We start from the raw sequence: 16,615 nt of genomic DNA, 5'->3' as shown, positions 1-16,615 counted from the left end.
GAACTCGCACACCCAATTTAAAATTTTGAACTTGGCGTGTGCGAAAACTCACTTTCTAGGCCAGGCGGGTGAATCAAACCGAGTTTATGAAGAACCGACCAGGCCCATCACTCTAGGCCAAAGGCTCTACGACGATCAACTCCCTTCACCGAACTGACATCAACTCGGAAGTGGGATTTAATTGATGAGGGGCGATTTGGCCCTCTAGTAACCGAGCGACATGTAGCATTTGACCTCGCCACATGACACCTTAGCGCCATGCGGATAGTCATGAATCTCGCTAAGTCAAGGAGGGGCATCCTAGAACCAGTCCGAGCACCTCAGGCACCTTGGAAGATTGGCTAGCAGCACCTCATCCAGGGCCGACCTGTTGTACCTCATCAATACCAGTCCAAAGAACCTTGGTGTGAGAAACAAGCTCCTCCGAGGACTTGCTAACCTGACTGAGGTCCAGGTGGTGACCTGGGTGACGTGTTCACCGACCTCCTCTGTGTGCACCTTGTCACTCCCGAGTCCTCCAGAAGTCAACTCCTACATCGTCCGCTCCGTAGGCAACTATATAAGGCCTTATCACTTCACATGGAAGCCTAGTTCGTGTGCAAAACTACCTCCGGGAACATCGGACCAGTGAGCCACGTCCTCCCGGAAATCTCGAACGCGGTGGATGAAGCCTACAACAGCCTACGCCTATATAAAGGCACTCCATTTCTCAAAAAAGGTACACGCGATTTAGCTCTCAAGCACACTAGCTCTCTTGCTTTTTGCAATCATATTCCAGTTCGCTGGCTTAAGCATTGGAGTGCCCACCCCAGGTCAAGCAACCCGAACACTCTGATTACTTCTTTTTTATAGTTCGACCATGCAACCTACCTAGTCCGATGCCCGAGTTGTCCGCTAGCAGGGAGCATAAGATCACGCAACATCAATACCTAAGACCAAAGATATGGGAAGAAATTATGCAAGAACAAGATTCATGTAGCCCGGCCACTCCAAAGGCTTTAGAATAAGGATGAGTTTAGTTGAGTTGGGTTGGAATAGAACTTCTTTTCCAATTCCTAGGCTTTAGTGGCTGCTTGATAATAGCTAAAGTTGCTGAACTGAATGACTTATTGTTCCATCTTTTAGTGGCTAAAATAGTTAAGCAATAAAATATTCCAAGTTATAGTAATTCTCAAGGAACCATTCAACACGAAAGCTTAAGCTATTAAGTGAGGTCCCTGATTAAGTTTTAATTCTCTAACATGGCCCATCACACAAAAGCCATCAGGCTTGAAGCATGGTGAAATTGCCTTGAAGTACCCCTGAGTTTTAGGAAATTGACTTACTCTACTTCTACCATTTAGAAATTGCCTTGAAGTACCACCAAGTTTTCAAACAATTGACTAAATCCTCCCCTTCTGTCAGTGTTCGTTAGCATTCCATTACAATCCATTCACATGTGATACCACATGATATATAGAATTTTTTAAATCCTAATGTTACCCTTTTGTGGTCAATTTTGCCCTCTATTATTCTTAAAATTTTCAAAATAAAACTCAACAAATCCAAATTTTCAACAATGCCTCTACCTGTACATTGCCTCTAATAGTTATTGCACCTTCCTTTCCATGTATACCAACTTTTTTGGTGAAACCATCACACGTTTGAGCGGCAAAATTAACCTAATCTCAGGCTCTTTGGCTTGAAACCAACAAAAGAGTTCTTGAGCAGAGAAACGATTAGTTGTTGAGAAGCCATGAACATAATTAACAATCAACACTCAAGCAAACCGTAAGCAAAAGATACTTGGATTGTTCAAATGTTACAAGTTTATTCAAATGTTTCATTTTAAAAATTTAAAGAAGATGGATGAATAAAATAGTCTTTTCCATCTTTCTATTAATGATGATGGATAAAATAGTCTTTTCTATCTTTCTATTAATGGATGCTAGCGAAAGGGGAGGATTTAGTCAATTGACATAAAACTTGGAAGCACTTCAAGATAATTTCTAAACAATAGGAGTAGAGTAAGTCAATTTCCTAAAACTTGGGGTACTTTTAAGAGATTTGCCCTAATTATAATAAAGGTGACAAGTATCAAAAATTAGACCACTTGGTCAAACAAGCTATGGTACCATCTCAAGGAACCATTCAACCTAAAAGCTTAAGTTATTAGGTGAGGTCCTGAATAGGTATTTATTCTTTAACAATAGTAAATTACCAAACTTCAACTCCATCCATTAAGGAGCCCTTGACCTCCTTAAAATCCTGTTCACAGAAAGACAAAGCAATAAGCTTTTCAGTTCATCCATTTCAGCTGTTATCAAACAGCCTCTTAGTGGGTGATGTTGGGGAATGAGTTGGGTTGGAATGAAATTTCTTTTCCAACTCTTTGTCTTATAGGGGCATTCGATTACAGTTGAAGTTGCTGAACTGAATGACTTTTTATTCTGCCCTTTAATGGACAAAATAGTTAAATTAAACAATAAAATATTCTAGATTATAGTAAATTATCAAACTTCAGCTTCAGGCATTATGGAGCCCTTGACTCCTTAAAATCTTATTAGTCAAAAATAGCTTTTCAATTCATCCACTTCAGCTGTTATAGAGAGCTATTACAAAAGCAAAATTGTTTTGGCCACACAACCACTCTTACCAATAAAGAAACAGAAGCTAAAGTGCCCTAAGCTCCATGTATCAGCAGAAGAAACCATTTTTGGCTTTTAATAAGCCTGTATAGAACGGTGAAAGTGTTTTGGTTTGGTAGAAACTCTAGAGAGAGAGAGATCTTAAGGAATTTAGGAAAGCTTTCCCCCAACTTTCTGTTATTTTCTCAAATCAAATATAACCTAAGGATGGGTGGGACACATCCATGAAGAGTTGAAAGATAATGAGATTCCTTCTTCGTCATCAGGTTTGGCCCAAACTGGACCAGATCAACTGTCAGACCATGTTCAATCAAACTGTTGATTTTGTCAGAACAGTGGCATATTCTCCAGCTGGGCTCTGAGGTCTGTACCAGATTGACTTGGGTCGTGGCATATTCTCCAGCTGGGTTTGGACTTTGGAAAGCTAATTCGCTTCCATAAGGAACCCAAATGCCATGTGCATTTACTTTGCATGACTAGTAGACTGCCTCTGGACTGGATTCCATGAGCCGAGCGATGACCCAATGAAGCTAAATGCGTAAGCAGCAAGTTGTGCATGTGTGACCCATTACCTGTTTGTTTTGGGGCCCCTTTGAGCCATTATTTATGAAGGTGCTGAACTCGAGGGCTTTGATCAGAGGCAATAGATTTGACACGTCAAAAAAAACCAAGAAGAACAGAAAAGAAAAGAAATTCTATTCAATTAGAAATCCAGACGACCGTGATTGGAAAAAAATGGGAAACAGTGCTGGGAAGGCCAAGTGACAAGAGCCAACCGCCTGATGGGTACTTGTGAAATGGTTCATTTTCAGAGTGCACTAACATCTAGGATTCGAGTTAGAGCGCAGATTTGTCGAGGCTGGTTGTTCGTACTGAAAATATATGTAGATAACGTCTCTGGTAATTCAATTCCTGTGCTGAGACAAGTCCAAAAGTTTGAGACATGTCTTTTAGTGCATGGAGCTTCTGAGAGTAGGAATCAGTCCTTGCAAATATGAGGAGATACACCGGTGTTGCCTTCTCTGTAATATTTAAATGCATGCCATGAATATGAATCTTGTTTTCTTCTTGGAGCTGGAGGGTGATTGCCCTGAACACAGATCAAGAACAAGGTGATAGTGGGTCCTCTTGCCAGAGTAGTTTAAATGAGGTGGTAAGACCCATTGTTTGATTCTTTTAAACAGAGGAAGGTGCAGATGGAGATGCATGCATTGGAATTGGAATTAACTTTCATGGAACCAGAGGGCAGCTGGCAAATTATCCTACCTGGTCATAGTAAGTAGGAAAGTGATCATGGTTCCAGCTTTTCTTCCTAGAGTGATTGAACAAGCTCATGAGCCAGTAAGATGCTGTCAGAAATTAACTTGAATCGAGGCATGGAAGTATCTTGAAATGGTATAGCATATTATTAGCATTACTTCATATATCAAAGTGGAGATGTATCTGTGTGGGAACTGGGTAGAATATAGGTAATATTACAAAAGCCTTGGCGTAACGATTGGATTACTCCATTATTGCAACCTGGGTGATGAAGGTTCAAATCTTGAAAACAATCTCTTTGTATGTATAAGAATAAGGCTGCATACATTTGTCCCTCTCCAGACCCTTTGGTGGGATCTCATGCTGAGTTGCCTTTTTACAATGTCTCTTATATATTGGGAATGATTTGTTAATTTAGGGTTTGGACTTGGTGGTGTTAAAGGCTATTTCAGTTGGTTTTGGTTTATTCTATTTGAGATGAACCTGAGAGAAAAATTGATACCAGGGTGGTTGCCTTTGCCCACTATATCACAGAAATGTAAGCAAAGAATCAAAAGAATCCATTTGATCTATGAGACTCAAAGGTTTCAATATCAAACATTTATTCCCTAATCTCTTCAAGGGAAAGATGGTTTTCTAGTTATAGTGGTGATTTATCATTTGTCTATGATATTGGGAGGGTTTTAAATTACTTATCTCCTAGAAGTAGTTGAGGATGTTTTTAATTACCATTTTCATCTTGTTTTAATTTGTATATTCTTCCAAGGCTTCTGAAGTTAGGGTAGCTCCTTTTGCATTGCAACTGCTCAAATTGGAGGTGAGATCGTTGCTTCCCATTGAACAATTCTTTTGGGCTGGTTCAGTCCCTTTTAGAGTCATGAATATCATTCAATACTGCATAGTTTAAAAGTATTCATCCCAAAGAATCACAATAGCCAAACATAAATTTCAGCTATCATTAAGCCTGGTAAACAGCTAAATTTGAATCAATTGTTGCCTGAACCAGCCTGGCCTGAATACCTAGACCATTTGACCCACCATCTTGCAGGAAAACCAGGTTCGGAACAGGCTAGACCTTACACCTTTTTCGTAGTATGTATGAAATATGTGTGTTTATAATTGCTTGACGCAATGATAAAATCTTAGGTTGACAAATGAGAATGTAGGTTTTGTTTGAAAAAATATAAGTCGATTCACAAACCAAATGATGATGATGATGATGATGGCCAGTGGATTAGCTGCACTTGATGGCTGCTTTAGGGGCTGTTTAACCAATAATAATGCCTAATGTCAGCCATCAAGAGTATATGCCCCACAATCATTTCAATCTCTCACTTTGCGTGCAAGGCTGACGTGTGATGTTATCTTTCTTTAAACAGCCTCTAACACAGCCATCAAATGCAGCTAATTCTGATTCACACTTTTAAACCTCCTCCTCCCCCCTCCCAACAAAAAAGAAAAAAAAAAAAAGAAGATCAATACAATATGGAATGCCATTGAGTCAACTTTACTCAATAATTATAAGCGAACTCGTAAATCAAATAATAAAAATGATGGCGATGATGATGATGATGATGACAATAATAATGATGATAATGACAATGACCAACCAGCGTTTTTAAGGCCCCATTATAAATGCCATTAAATCAAATTTATTCGAATATACTAACTTGACCCAATCAAATAATCAAATGATGATGGTGATGATAATAATGACAACGATGACGATGATGATAATAATGATAGATGTGGGAGCATAAGATGTATTTTACAACTCATATCTTATATGGGAATTACTGTTCGAAATTTAAGTATTTGAAATAAAATGAGATTAACAAAAGATTATTTGGTTGCTGTAAACCCACTTAGGGCTAAGGAAGGACGGTTTTTGGAAACATATCACTGGACCCTGGTCGTATAAGCCAAAGAATACAAAGGAAACAAAATACAAAGATAAAGACAAGAAAAGAAACAAGATCAAGATGAAAACATCTATGAAATTGAATCCAATGAAGAAAATATTAGTTCTTCAAAAACATCCACTTTATTTGTCAACCTTTGTCTCATTAAACAAATGTTCCGAGGCCTTATACAGCCTCCTTTCTCAAGCTCAAGTGAGAGTCCTGAATTGTAGGTTCACACCTCACAAATATTTATCTGACCGGATCATAATCTGGTTCAATTCAGAACCAGTAAAGATTTGGGTCCAACTCCGGACCCAGTTGATGGGGAACCTCATAAACTGATAAACAGAGGAAGATACAAACAAATTCTGAAAGTTGAGAGGGAAAGTAACCATTTCCTTTTTTTCCTTTTTCTCTCAAGTGTACCTGTGCAACAGAACTTAGACGTAATGCTTTTATCATGAAAATGAAAAATATTGTCAGTTTTCATAACCACCGTACCATATCTGGACCCCGACCCGATAAGAACCAGACCCGTACCCATCCCACCAAAACCCCTATTACGTCACCAGCCATACTGTCATCTGTAAGATTCCTGGCCTGTCTCTACATGACTGGTCTGGCAAACCCCTGCTCAGACGGGTTCTGCACTATTCCTGGCTGGCCAGTTCTAATTTGCTACAAAATTTTCTGGCTCAATCTCTTGGTGACATTTAAGGTGGAAAGCAAGAGGGCTTATCAAGAAAAAGCATGTAAAAAAGAAGATAAAGTCCAGGGAGTGGGGCTCATGCAGCTACCCAACTAGGGGCAAGGGGGGCAAGGCCTGAAAAATTAAGGGAAAAGTAGACTAAATTCCACCTCAAAAATCTGAAATTACAGCCCCCTTATAAACCGTAGCCTGCCCATGGATTTGACATCGATCCATACTGTGGGGATCAGACTTTTGGGATGGACTAAACAATAAAAACCCCAAAATTTAATGCTTATTGATTTGTTTGGGTGGCCAAGAAAATAATCAGATTAGCATTTCTGCAACAATCACATTCAAGTAGGGTGTCCTTTGCATAATGTTGTTAAGCTCATTCTTTTTTTTTGGGTGACCTAGTAACCCAGGTAAGTGCCTTTATAAACACTTATCCCAGTAGGTGCATTTATCTATATTCTTTTAATATCAGGCAAGTTAAGTACCCATATATAAATGCTTTGACGATAATTCTACTTTTTGCTTGGTTATACTCACCACTAATAACCCCCCCCCCCCCCCCTCTCCCCAAAGTGGTGGTTTGCGGGAATTGAATCCACCTCTATGCTGAAGGGAACCAGCTAATATACCAGGCACCCCTCAAATAAGTTGGTCAACTTTCCTATTAACCAAACTTATCCCTCCATTTACTCAAAAAAACCAGAAAGTAAAATCAGAAAGATCACAGGATCACCTGTTCGCCAATTCAATCATTCAACCATCCGGTCCATCCAAGTTTGAGAATAACAAGCAGAAGGGGAATTGGCCATGCAGACGCAAGGTGTTACTAGCACTGATCAGACTCGAACAAAACCCAAAAGCTCGCTGGGTCACAGTAACTGTTTCAGCCCTCAAATAACCCGGACTAGCAAGCTCACCGGGTCACCAAGTCACCCGTTCAACACCATCCAGTCAGCTCGGAGCCTGACGAGGGGCAGTTGGGGTGAGTTTTTGCTTTAAAAATGGAACACCAACAAAGTTTGAGTTGTGAGTTGTGACAGGTGACCGTTGAAGAGTCATGTCAACAACTCTTAGATTCAAAATTTGCGGTGGGTCAAATGGCACATGCTTTTCCTCAGTCTCAACTCTTGAATTCAAAGGTGCAGAGAGTCGAAATTGCAGTGGGAACATGAAATTCCAGCAATGACCCACATGAGAATGAGCCATGGATTTGAGGGTTTCATGTTTCATCAACCTGGCATTTCAGTTTTTCTACCGTCTGATCAAAGATTTACCAAAACCTGAAGTAGATACCAGTCGGCATCATTACCCAGTAGAGCCAAGCCACTGTTCATAAAATTAGGAATGCCCACAATGCAATGATGAACTGCCACTCTGCCAACCTTCCTAGAGGGGGCCTCATCCATTGAATGATCGACATGGATCTTACTGTATTGAAGGGGGATTAAAGATTTCATTTGGAGGATTATCCTCTCCCTGCATCACCCAAGATGCAAGCAAAAGGAAACAGAAGGTAATCCATTTTCTCCAAGCATGATACAAGGAAAGGGCAAGAAAAGAGAAAAGACAATGGGATGAGCATCATTCTACTGCAAGAGAAAGCAACCCATTACTGCAAAAAGATAAAGAGAAAAGGGATGATTAATGATTAAGTTATTTAATAAGTAAAACAAAAGAGCAGGTGAAAAAAGGGATGATAACTGAGAGTCTTTTACCAGACCAAGAAAAAGTAGAGGAAATTTGACAGAAGACAAGAAGAAATGGAAGGGTAAAAAAGAAACCAGAAAAAAAAAAGTAGCCCCATTGAACCCTGAATTTTATCTGTACAATAAGAATTTTTTTTTTTTTTCTTTCTTTTTCTTCTTTTCTGTGTTCTGGATACTAGAAGAAACCTCACAGTTAAGAGCACCTCTTTTCATCCCTGTCATGATTTTGCCATCTAAAAGTTGTGGTATGAACCAGCAGCCAAGATGCAGACTCCAATAGCAAGAGGGGTATTCCTCATTGTGATTGCTCCTTTAACCCATTGGGGATTTTTATCACCATAAACTCTGGACTGTATGTATTGATCTCTTAAGGATTTCCTGGAAAGCTCAAAAAATTTGAATGGTAAGGAGGATTATTCAATTGGGTCCTGTTGCAATTGTCAGTCCTAGACATGTAATCCTTCAGATGTATGACTGTCTGATGATCCAGCACTGTTTTCAATGTCATTGGAGCCAGAATTTTCTTTCATGGATTCAATTTCCATGCTGGTTGTTCGACTCTTCCTGTTCCTTCGATCCTGCGAAAAAGAAAAATCGTAGATGTCTTTGAAATGAGCCTCTAAAATGGACACATGAATCTGATAAGAAAAAACAGCCAAATATGAAGTTTGCAAAGATTAATGAGCACCTCACGGTATGGGTATTCATCAGCTTCAAGCATTCGAACAACTTGACCCATTTTTGGTCTTTTCTCTGAGTCAGGATCAACACATCTCAGTGCAATCAACAGGGCACGCTTAAGAGCCCGTGTCGTGGGTTTAACTTCAAGGTTTGGATCCACAACTTCCTCAGCTCTCCTAGTGCCTACCATCACCTTAAGCCACTCAACAAGATTAACCTGCCATGAACATGGAGCACTTCTCTATTGAACTACTATATTTATTTCCAATAATGAGAAAAAAATAAAACCTTCCCAATAAACATAGCTAAGACTATCATTGGCCAACTAGGAATTAAGAGTGTATCACCTCATTTTCAGGCCGGCTATAGTCCACAGGGTCCCTGCCTGTAACTGCTTCTAATAGGAGGACACCAAAACTGTAGACATCACTTTTCTCATTTAACAAGCCAGTATTTGCATATTCAGGTGCCACATACCTGATAAGGAACTGATTTATTTAGTATGGAACCAAAAGGGTGAATTTACAAATACAATACAGGTGACAAACTAGAAAAATACACAAGAACAGAAACATGATACAAATGTAGGCATAGAAAATGTTGACATTACCCAAAAGTTCCCATTACTCTGGTGGTGATATGGCTTTTCCCTGAACCCAAGAGTTTGGCCAAGCCAAAATCAGAAATCTTTGCATTAAACTCCTCATCAATCAAGATATTACTTGATTTTATGTCGCGATGAACGACTTTTGGTTCAATTGCCTCGTGCAAATAGGCAAGACTGCATAGCATTTTGAAGAAAGAAAGATCATTTCATCAAATTGTATAAATATCCACAGTGTCAAAGGTAGTTCCAACAATAGCCATGAGTTGAGAGATGAACTCACGCCTTAGCAGTTCCAAGGATAACTTTCATACGGGCTTCCCAACTAAGGGAACCCCGTTGGCGCATAGCCCCATGAAGCCACTGCTCCAAGTTACCATTGTTCACATATTCATACACCAACATCCTATATTGTGAAAAACTATTAGTATCATCAGGCAGGTGGGTTAAATTCAAGAAAAAGAGAAGGAAAGAGGGAATGGAATTCACATGAAAAATGAAGCAGCAATGGAGCTTTGTTAGAAAACTATAAAATGAATTTTACCTGTGTATTCCCTCTACACAATAGCCCAAAAGCCGCACAAGATTCTTATGTCGAACATGGCCTATGGCCTCCACTTCAACTCTAAATTCCTTCTCTGCCTGCCCCCTACAAACCCAGTTCACAGATCAATCATAAGAATTTAAATTCAGATACACTAAAGGGTAAGAAAGCTTTTCTTTTCTTCTTTGCAAATTGTTCAAAGCATTCAAGTGTACTCACAGATTATTGAGGATTTTCTTCACTGCTACCTCAGTTCCATTGATCAGTCGGCCCCTATAAACAACACCATACCCACCTTCTCCAAGCACATTCTCTGCAGAGAAACGATTGGTTGCATGCTCAAGATCCCTAAGTGTAAACCAGTGACCCCATCCAAGATGTGAAACTTCAGGCAGACCGATCAATGGAGATGCTGATGCCAGTCCATACAAAGAAGACTGCTTGCGAACAGTTCCAGAGCTTCCCTCCTCCCCTGACTGTGAGCTGCAGCCTCGCTCAAGTTGATAAATTGAACTGCACTGGCTGAGGTTATCTGCGTCACTGGATTTGCTGGCAGCCAAATGAACAAACAATTTTTCGGAATGCTTGTCACCTGGTTTATCATGGACTGCCAGGATAACACCTTCACGACGATCATTAAAATTGTTAATTCCAACCTTGTCCACTTTGATTTCCTTTGAGACAATGGGTATTTGGGAAAGGGAGAACTTGTCTGAGGTTCTCCTTGATTTCCTTCTCAATGTGACCCATATAGATAAGATGGAGAGAATCAATACAATAAACACACCAACGCAGATACCAATCAAAACCCACAGCTTCAGACCAAGAAATGAAGTCTTCTTTGACAATTCAGCATTTAGAGACTCGTTGGATGACATTTCCAGTTTTCAGTGTACACAAAAGAGAGATCTTTCCTGCAGTTGGAGTTGTGATCCGTCTACTTAATCTCATGTGCTGCAAACTCAGTCCATCTCCACCTGTAAACCCAAATAGACGGAAATGCTAAATTACTTTCTATATGTCAAAATGTTAAACATGGATCTGAAGTCTGAACTTCTGAGACTAAGGCTGAACCCAGATATTTTCCATGATGAAATTTCTTAGAAAGCAAGCTAGATATCAATTATCCAAATTATCCATTATATTACAGTAAAGCAACCCTACCTTGATACAACTCCCAAATGTAAATTTATGAGAAAATAAGCAAGTTTAGAGTACCCATTTGATTAAAATAATTCTTCTCTTCAATTTAACTCGTTTCACAAAAGGAGACAAAAGAAAGAAAGGAAAGAGCATCTGATTCGTCCCCTCTTCAAGAAGTTCAAATGCATTGTGCTGACAGTTAAAAGAGAAAACAATGATCCAAGAAAAAGAAATTCCTAGCTGAGATTTTAGCTGCTTTTACAAATCAAGTAAAAGCATTTAGCATCCAAGCCATCCCAAGAAACATTCTCATGTGATGTGAATGTTCCATTCAACCGATCAATCGGGCACCCAAAAGAAAATTACAAAGCTCCAGGTATCATTCAGAACCAGAGACAGAGAAATATCAACCCACCATAAGATAATGCGAATAAGAAAATGTATCATTCCTGGTGATCTGTTCGACTGTTCCCCTTTGATCTTCTTCCCTGAGATACACACAGAAGAAGGAAACTGGCCTGCTGTTGAACTTTGAAACAACAGAGTCTCAGAAGGCATAGATAGGCCAATGTCGACCAGAAATAACACAACAGCCTACCAAAACCCAGAAGCCCAAAAATAGCATTTGCAAAAGAGTAGTTTAGAAGTTGGAGTTCTGCCAGGATTTCCAGAAGTGGGCCAAAGAGAATTGAAAACTAAAGAGAGAATACGCAAGCAGCTCAGACAAAAATCCAATATTCGAGCAAAAGAAGCAGGAAAAAATATTGCTATTTTACGAGAATTTTAGAGGGATAGAGAAGCAAAGAGTTGGTAAAATGGTTGGTGGAGTTTCGTCCTTGTGGACGAGAGGGGGACCCGTGGAAGCTAGGAAGAAAGCTTGGTTTGCAATGGAGGAAACCGAGAGAGAGAGAGAGAGAGAGAGAGAGAGAGAGAGAGAAACAGTAAAACCAAAGCAAATGTGGTGAAACAGAGCTTGCATTTATAGCTTGGTAGAAAAAAATACAGAAAAGAATCAATAAACTCAAAATTGAAGGGGAGACCGGGAGAGAGAGAGAGAGAAAGGAGGGAAGTATTGAATTTTTCCAGCTTGCTTGCTGATTAGACTATTAGTATTAGACCAAGTCACCAAACTGCCCTTTGGTTTAGTAGAAGCCCATATTTGGTTTAAGATCAAATTTACCTGAGGCAAGCCACTTGATCCATTAAGCTCATAAATCTTTTATTAGGGGTAAAGATGCCCCACATGCAATCTCACTTATCAACCGTCAGATTAGCATCAGAGGGCAATAATGTGTTGATGTGTATATGGGTGTCAACTGAATGTCAATCCAAATGTTGGGCCCACCAGGGAATCAAAATGGCCAAGATCATAGACTATATCTAGTTGAGTTGGGACCACTCCAGAGTGGACTGTGACCCTCCATTTGTGGGATGTCTTCTTTAAATGTTATCTCATGCTTGCTCTTCTTAGATGCATTAGATGCCTTTCTTTCTTTAGTTCTTTATTTTCTTGGCAAATTATAAATTGGGTCTGCCTTGTTTACAGCTTAATTAGTTTGTTATTAACATGGAACGCATTGACTTAAGAAAATTTGAAGTTGCAGAGTTACAACGGCTCTAAAGGGTATTTTTGCCCACTTGTGAAAGTTTTGACCAGCCCAAAATGGGTAAACTTCAACATGCTAAAGTTGGAGGGACAATTAGGTTCTCAAAGGCCTCACTCAAGGCTTGAGAGACTTTCTAAAAAATCAAAGAGTTAAGAGCCTTAATCTTTTCAAAAGGAGAAAAAAGAAATAAAAAATAGAAGCCCACATGAGATGGAACATTTACTTAATAAACAAATAAACAAATGTGCCTTTCTTGGATGTCATTTTAGCTTGGAGGATAAAGCTTCTATTGGGGAGAGACAAAGTCTTTGATTAGAAGCATGACTTTTGATTAAAGTATGTCTTGAACAATCTCTCTCTCTCACCCATTTGATGAGTCCCCACATGATAGAGCTCCGATGCCAAGAATTGAAATGAAAGGATGATCCAGACAGTGGTTGGTAATTTGGTGAATGTCAAACATCAAACATCCTATGAGGGATTAGTTGGGGCATGATTCAATTTCATTGATTGGAGATTTGGGCAAAATTAAATATACCACCACTCAAAGACTAAGGAAACATTTATGTTTGATTCAGTTTGCATTAAAAGCTCAGTACCAACTTGCAAACTTCTGCTTACAAAACATAGAACTTGTGAACAAGGTTCTTGATTCCTAAGTTCCTAACAATATTATCTTGTTCTTTCTTCTTCTCATCTGTAAGGACTAAGACATCAGATGTTGTAGCTTCCATTGGATGGATGTTCATCATTCCTTTTGGTTGTATGAAGTTACCCTTCATATGAGTTGTTGCTTTTCAATGTCTAGTTGGAACCCAACATCAACCCCATCCCTGCTTGTATTCGTGTGGATTGATCTTCTTGACACCAATCCAACAGTTAAAAAAGTGGCACTCATGAGAGGACCCATCAAAGGATCAGGACCCTTCCTTTATGCAAAGATAAGGGTTTTGATCCATTACAATATCGGACGGCCAGGATTTCTCATAGAATCAGATTTTGGACCCAATGAAATAATGGGTCTTTAAACAAGTAAAGAAAGTGGTATGTGGCACGAGGGGAGGACCACTGTGCCATCTCATCACCTCATCACAGTGCTCACACAGAAAAACTGGTCCTGGTCCTTCATAAAAGAATGAAAACAACTTTTCCTAGGTTAAGAATCTCACCTTATTCTCTTATTCTTTCTTTTCCTTATTTTTTTTTTAGGTTTTTTAGTTAGGAAATTAAAGGAAGCCAGCAAGCTGATGGGAATGCAATTCATTAGTACTCTATCCTATTGTTTAATAAGCTTAACCCCTATAGTCATTTGCCATGTGGCAAAAATTATTTTTTCCTTCTTGGTCTGTATGCTCTCAGCCCTATAGGGCTTGTTATGTGTGCTTTTGATAACTAAATCCTGTGAATTAATTCTCTCTTACCCACAAAGAAAACATATCTCATAACTTCTAAATTCTTGCCTTTTGTCCCTCAAATTCTATCTAACAGCACTTCTTCTCCCTTTCACAGCTAATAGCTAATGTTTTCCTTGGACACTGATGAAATAGGTCTAAGAACAGCTGAATATCATAATACAGATCAAAATCCTTGTCTGGGTATGATCCAAATAATGATATCATAAAAAGTTTAATACATCATCATCCTCGTATCAAATTGCTTGCAATCACATGGGATTCCATATTAATGAAATCACCACTTGGGCTGTGACATCATCAGCATTTTTCTGTTTTCCTTTAAATTAATACTACTTTTAATTTATATAAAATTCGAAAAACTCCGGCGTTCGCCGGCGTCCACTTGGTGCACATGTAGGGGGGTGGGGACCCATCTATAAGTTCTTCATGGTAGGCCATAAACCGACAGCTGTGAATGATCCTAACATTCAAATCATATATATTTTCTGTTAAAATAGGCCAAAATTTTCAAATAATTAATCAAATTATTCATTATTCAGATTCCTTGATCATGCTTAGCGGTCGAGCATTTATCAAACAGTCGAGACATTTTTTCCTTATTATTTTCATAAAACTCCTCTCTCAAGTGTTGTACAATTTAGCAGGGTTGAGGGTTGAGCTTCTGAAAATTAATATGAAAATGTTTTCAGAATTGTTTTTGTTAGTTTCTCAATATGCCCTCAAAACCCAAGTGAGATGCTCCTCTTGGATGCCTGCACGAGGAGAATTCTTCACTTTAGCACATTTTTGGATGTAATTTGCATTTCTTTTAATGGTCTTCCCACACTCATCCCATTATCAGACCCTCATGCTCCATTGTTTAATTTAATAACAATGAGAATCAACTCCATTACCATCTCTATTCTATTAGTTACGTTATATTTTATCAAGAAATATGAATCCCATGAATTCAACTAAGATATATGCTTACACTAGAACTTCTTTAGTAGAGCTAAATTTCATGGTCATCCTATAACATCATTTCTACACTTATTAAATCCTTTTGTTTATTTATTTATTTAGCCACGTGGAAGGATGAAGTGGCAAATCTAGAGAGCTAATGGCTAGGGGTCTGTTACTTCCATATGGGCTTATAATTTATTATAGGGCTTTTCATTGTCACGGGACTTGAGGGATATTGGGGTTGATCTGAAACTGTCTTCATGAAGAGTACTGGGTGACTTGATAAGCACATGGTATCCTTTTAGGCCACCAGATAAAACATTCTCAGTTCAACTACCACTGCTTCCCCATTACTCTAGAACTGCTCATTATCCCTGTGAACTGATTAATTAAGCCATCTCCTCATTGATGCATATATCATTTGCTGACTTAATTGTAATATATAGTTCAGAAGAAGAAAAAAAATTAAACCTTTGTTTGCATTAATCAAGAAAGCTTGAAATGAGATATTAATTAATGGTAAGGTTAAAAAAAATCTCGTATTGGGTGTATCGTAGCATATCTTTTAGGTCCCGAAACAGATGTGTTTTCCGAAACCCACCCTTTTCTAATAAAAAAAATCCCTTTTTCATGTGTATCTAAGTATCGATACATCTCTGTCAATACTTAGAAGCGTATCGATACTTTTAACCAGGATTAAGTAATAAGTTAATTAGACAAATTAGTTTCATAAATGTCATTACATTTGAATATGTGATCAGTGTCAAACAATGTTAGAAGAAATGTCATTATATGGTCTTTTTCTTTATGGATGAACTGTTTTTTCATGACACTTCAGTAATGATTTCATCTGATGAATTTGTCAACCAAATGATGTAAAAATTAAAAAAAAAAAAAATCTTTAAATGGAATGTTCTTAATAATTAAAACACCCAATGAATTATCAACTAAGAGAATTCCAATTAATTACCTTAGTTTCTAATCAAGAGAAAAAGAAAATGGGCAATTAGCATTCACTCCAATTGATTTTCTTGAGAGAAGGGTCTCATAGAGGAAAAGCATAAAAAGGTTTTTTTTTTTTTTCTGTGGTGTTTCTTTAAGCCTGTAACTGAGAACAAAAGGGCTCCTGTATGCTGGAATCATGATTATCAACCACAACTCAAGCTTCATTTACTGGTCTCTCCCAAGTACTTTTTTAACCTTTTGCAGCTCGAATTTGGTGATAAATTCTTACCTTATCTCATGGGAATCCACCATTTTGGTAAGGAGTTGGTGTTATTACCTGTTTTCTCTTGAAAGCTGTGTCCTCTAGCCTGGACTAGAAAGTTGTACCCTTTAATTTAAGGCAAATTTTATTGTCTCCCTTGGACTTTGCTTATAAATACCAATTTTTTTAACCTGACATTACATTTGTACCTGATGAATTAAAAATTATTTTTTGAAATAATTAATGAAGTATTCCTTATAAATATAGTTGAG

General features: G+C 38.5%; 1 protein-coding gene across 1 annotated transcript; it reads right to left on the bottom strand.

The window, feature by feature from the left end:
* Nucleotides 1-8,117: 8,117 nt before the first annotated feature.
* Nucleotides 8,118-12,126, bottom strand: LOC104587694 (putative receptor-like protein kinase At2g42960). Its single transcript, XM_010245405.3, has 8 exons — nt 11,588-12,126; nt 10,249-11,006; nt 10,030-10,134; nt 9,769-9,891; nt 9,492-9,662; nt 9,229-9,358; nt 8,889-9,098; nt 8,118-8,778 (listed from the first exon to the last, which is right to left on the bottom strand). Exons 2-8 carry the CDS (start codon nt 10,905-10,907, stop codon nt 8,647-8,649), a joined length of 1,530 nt encoding a protein of 509 aa, XP_010243707.1. The 5' UTR covers nt 10,908-11,006; nt 11,588-12,126; the 3' UTR covers nt 8,118-8,646.
* Nucleotides 12,127-16,615: the final 4,489 nt, after the last annotated feature.

The sequence above is a fragment of the Nelumbo nucifera genome, chromosome 3 (genome assembly GCF_055504915.1).
Source record: "Nelumbo nucifera cultivar China Antique chromosome 3, China Antique-T2T, whole genome shotgun sequence".
In the NCBI taxonomy this organism is placed as follows: Eukaryota; Viridiplantae; Streptophyta; class Magnoliopsida; order Proteales; family Nelumbonaceae; genus Nelumbo; species Nelumbo nucifera.
This window is presented reverse-complemented; position numbering and strand designations above follow the sequence as displayed.

Bases quoted from the DNA above. Each gene is read 5' to 3' on its own strand.
- LOC104587694 (XM_010245405.3), bottom strand. From the start codon at position 10,907: ATGTCATCCAACGAGTCTCTAAATGCTGAATTGTCAAAGAAGACTTCA. The intron at 9,099-9,228 runs GTGATACACTCT...TGTTCATGGCAG, and splicing joins ATAGCCGGCCTGAAAATGAG to GTTAATCTTGTTGAGTGGCT. The intron at 8,779-8,888 runs GTGCTCATTAAT...TCTTTTTCGCAG, and splicing joins ATGAATACCCATACCGTGAG to GATCGAAGGAACAGGAAGAG.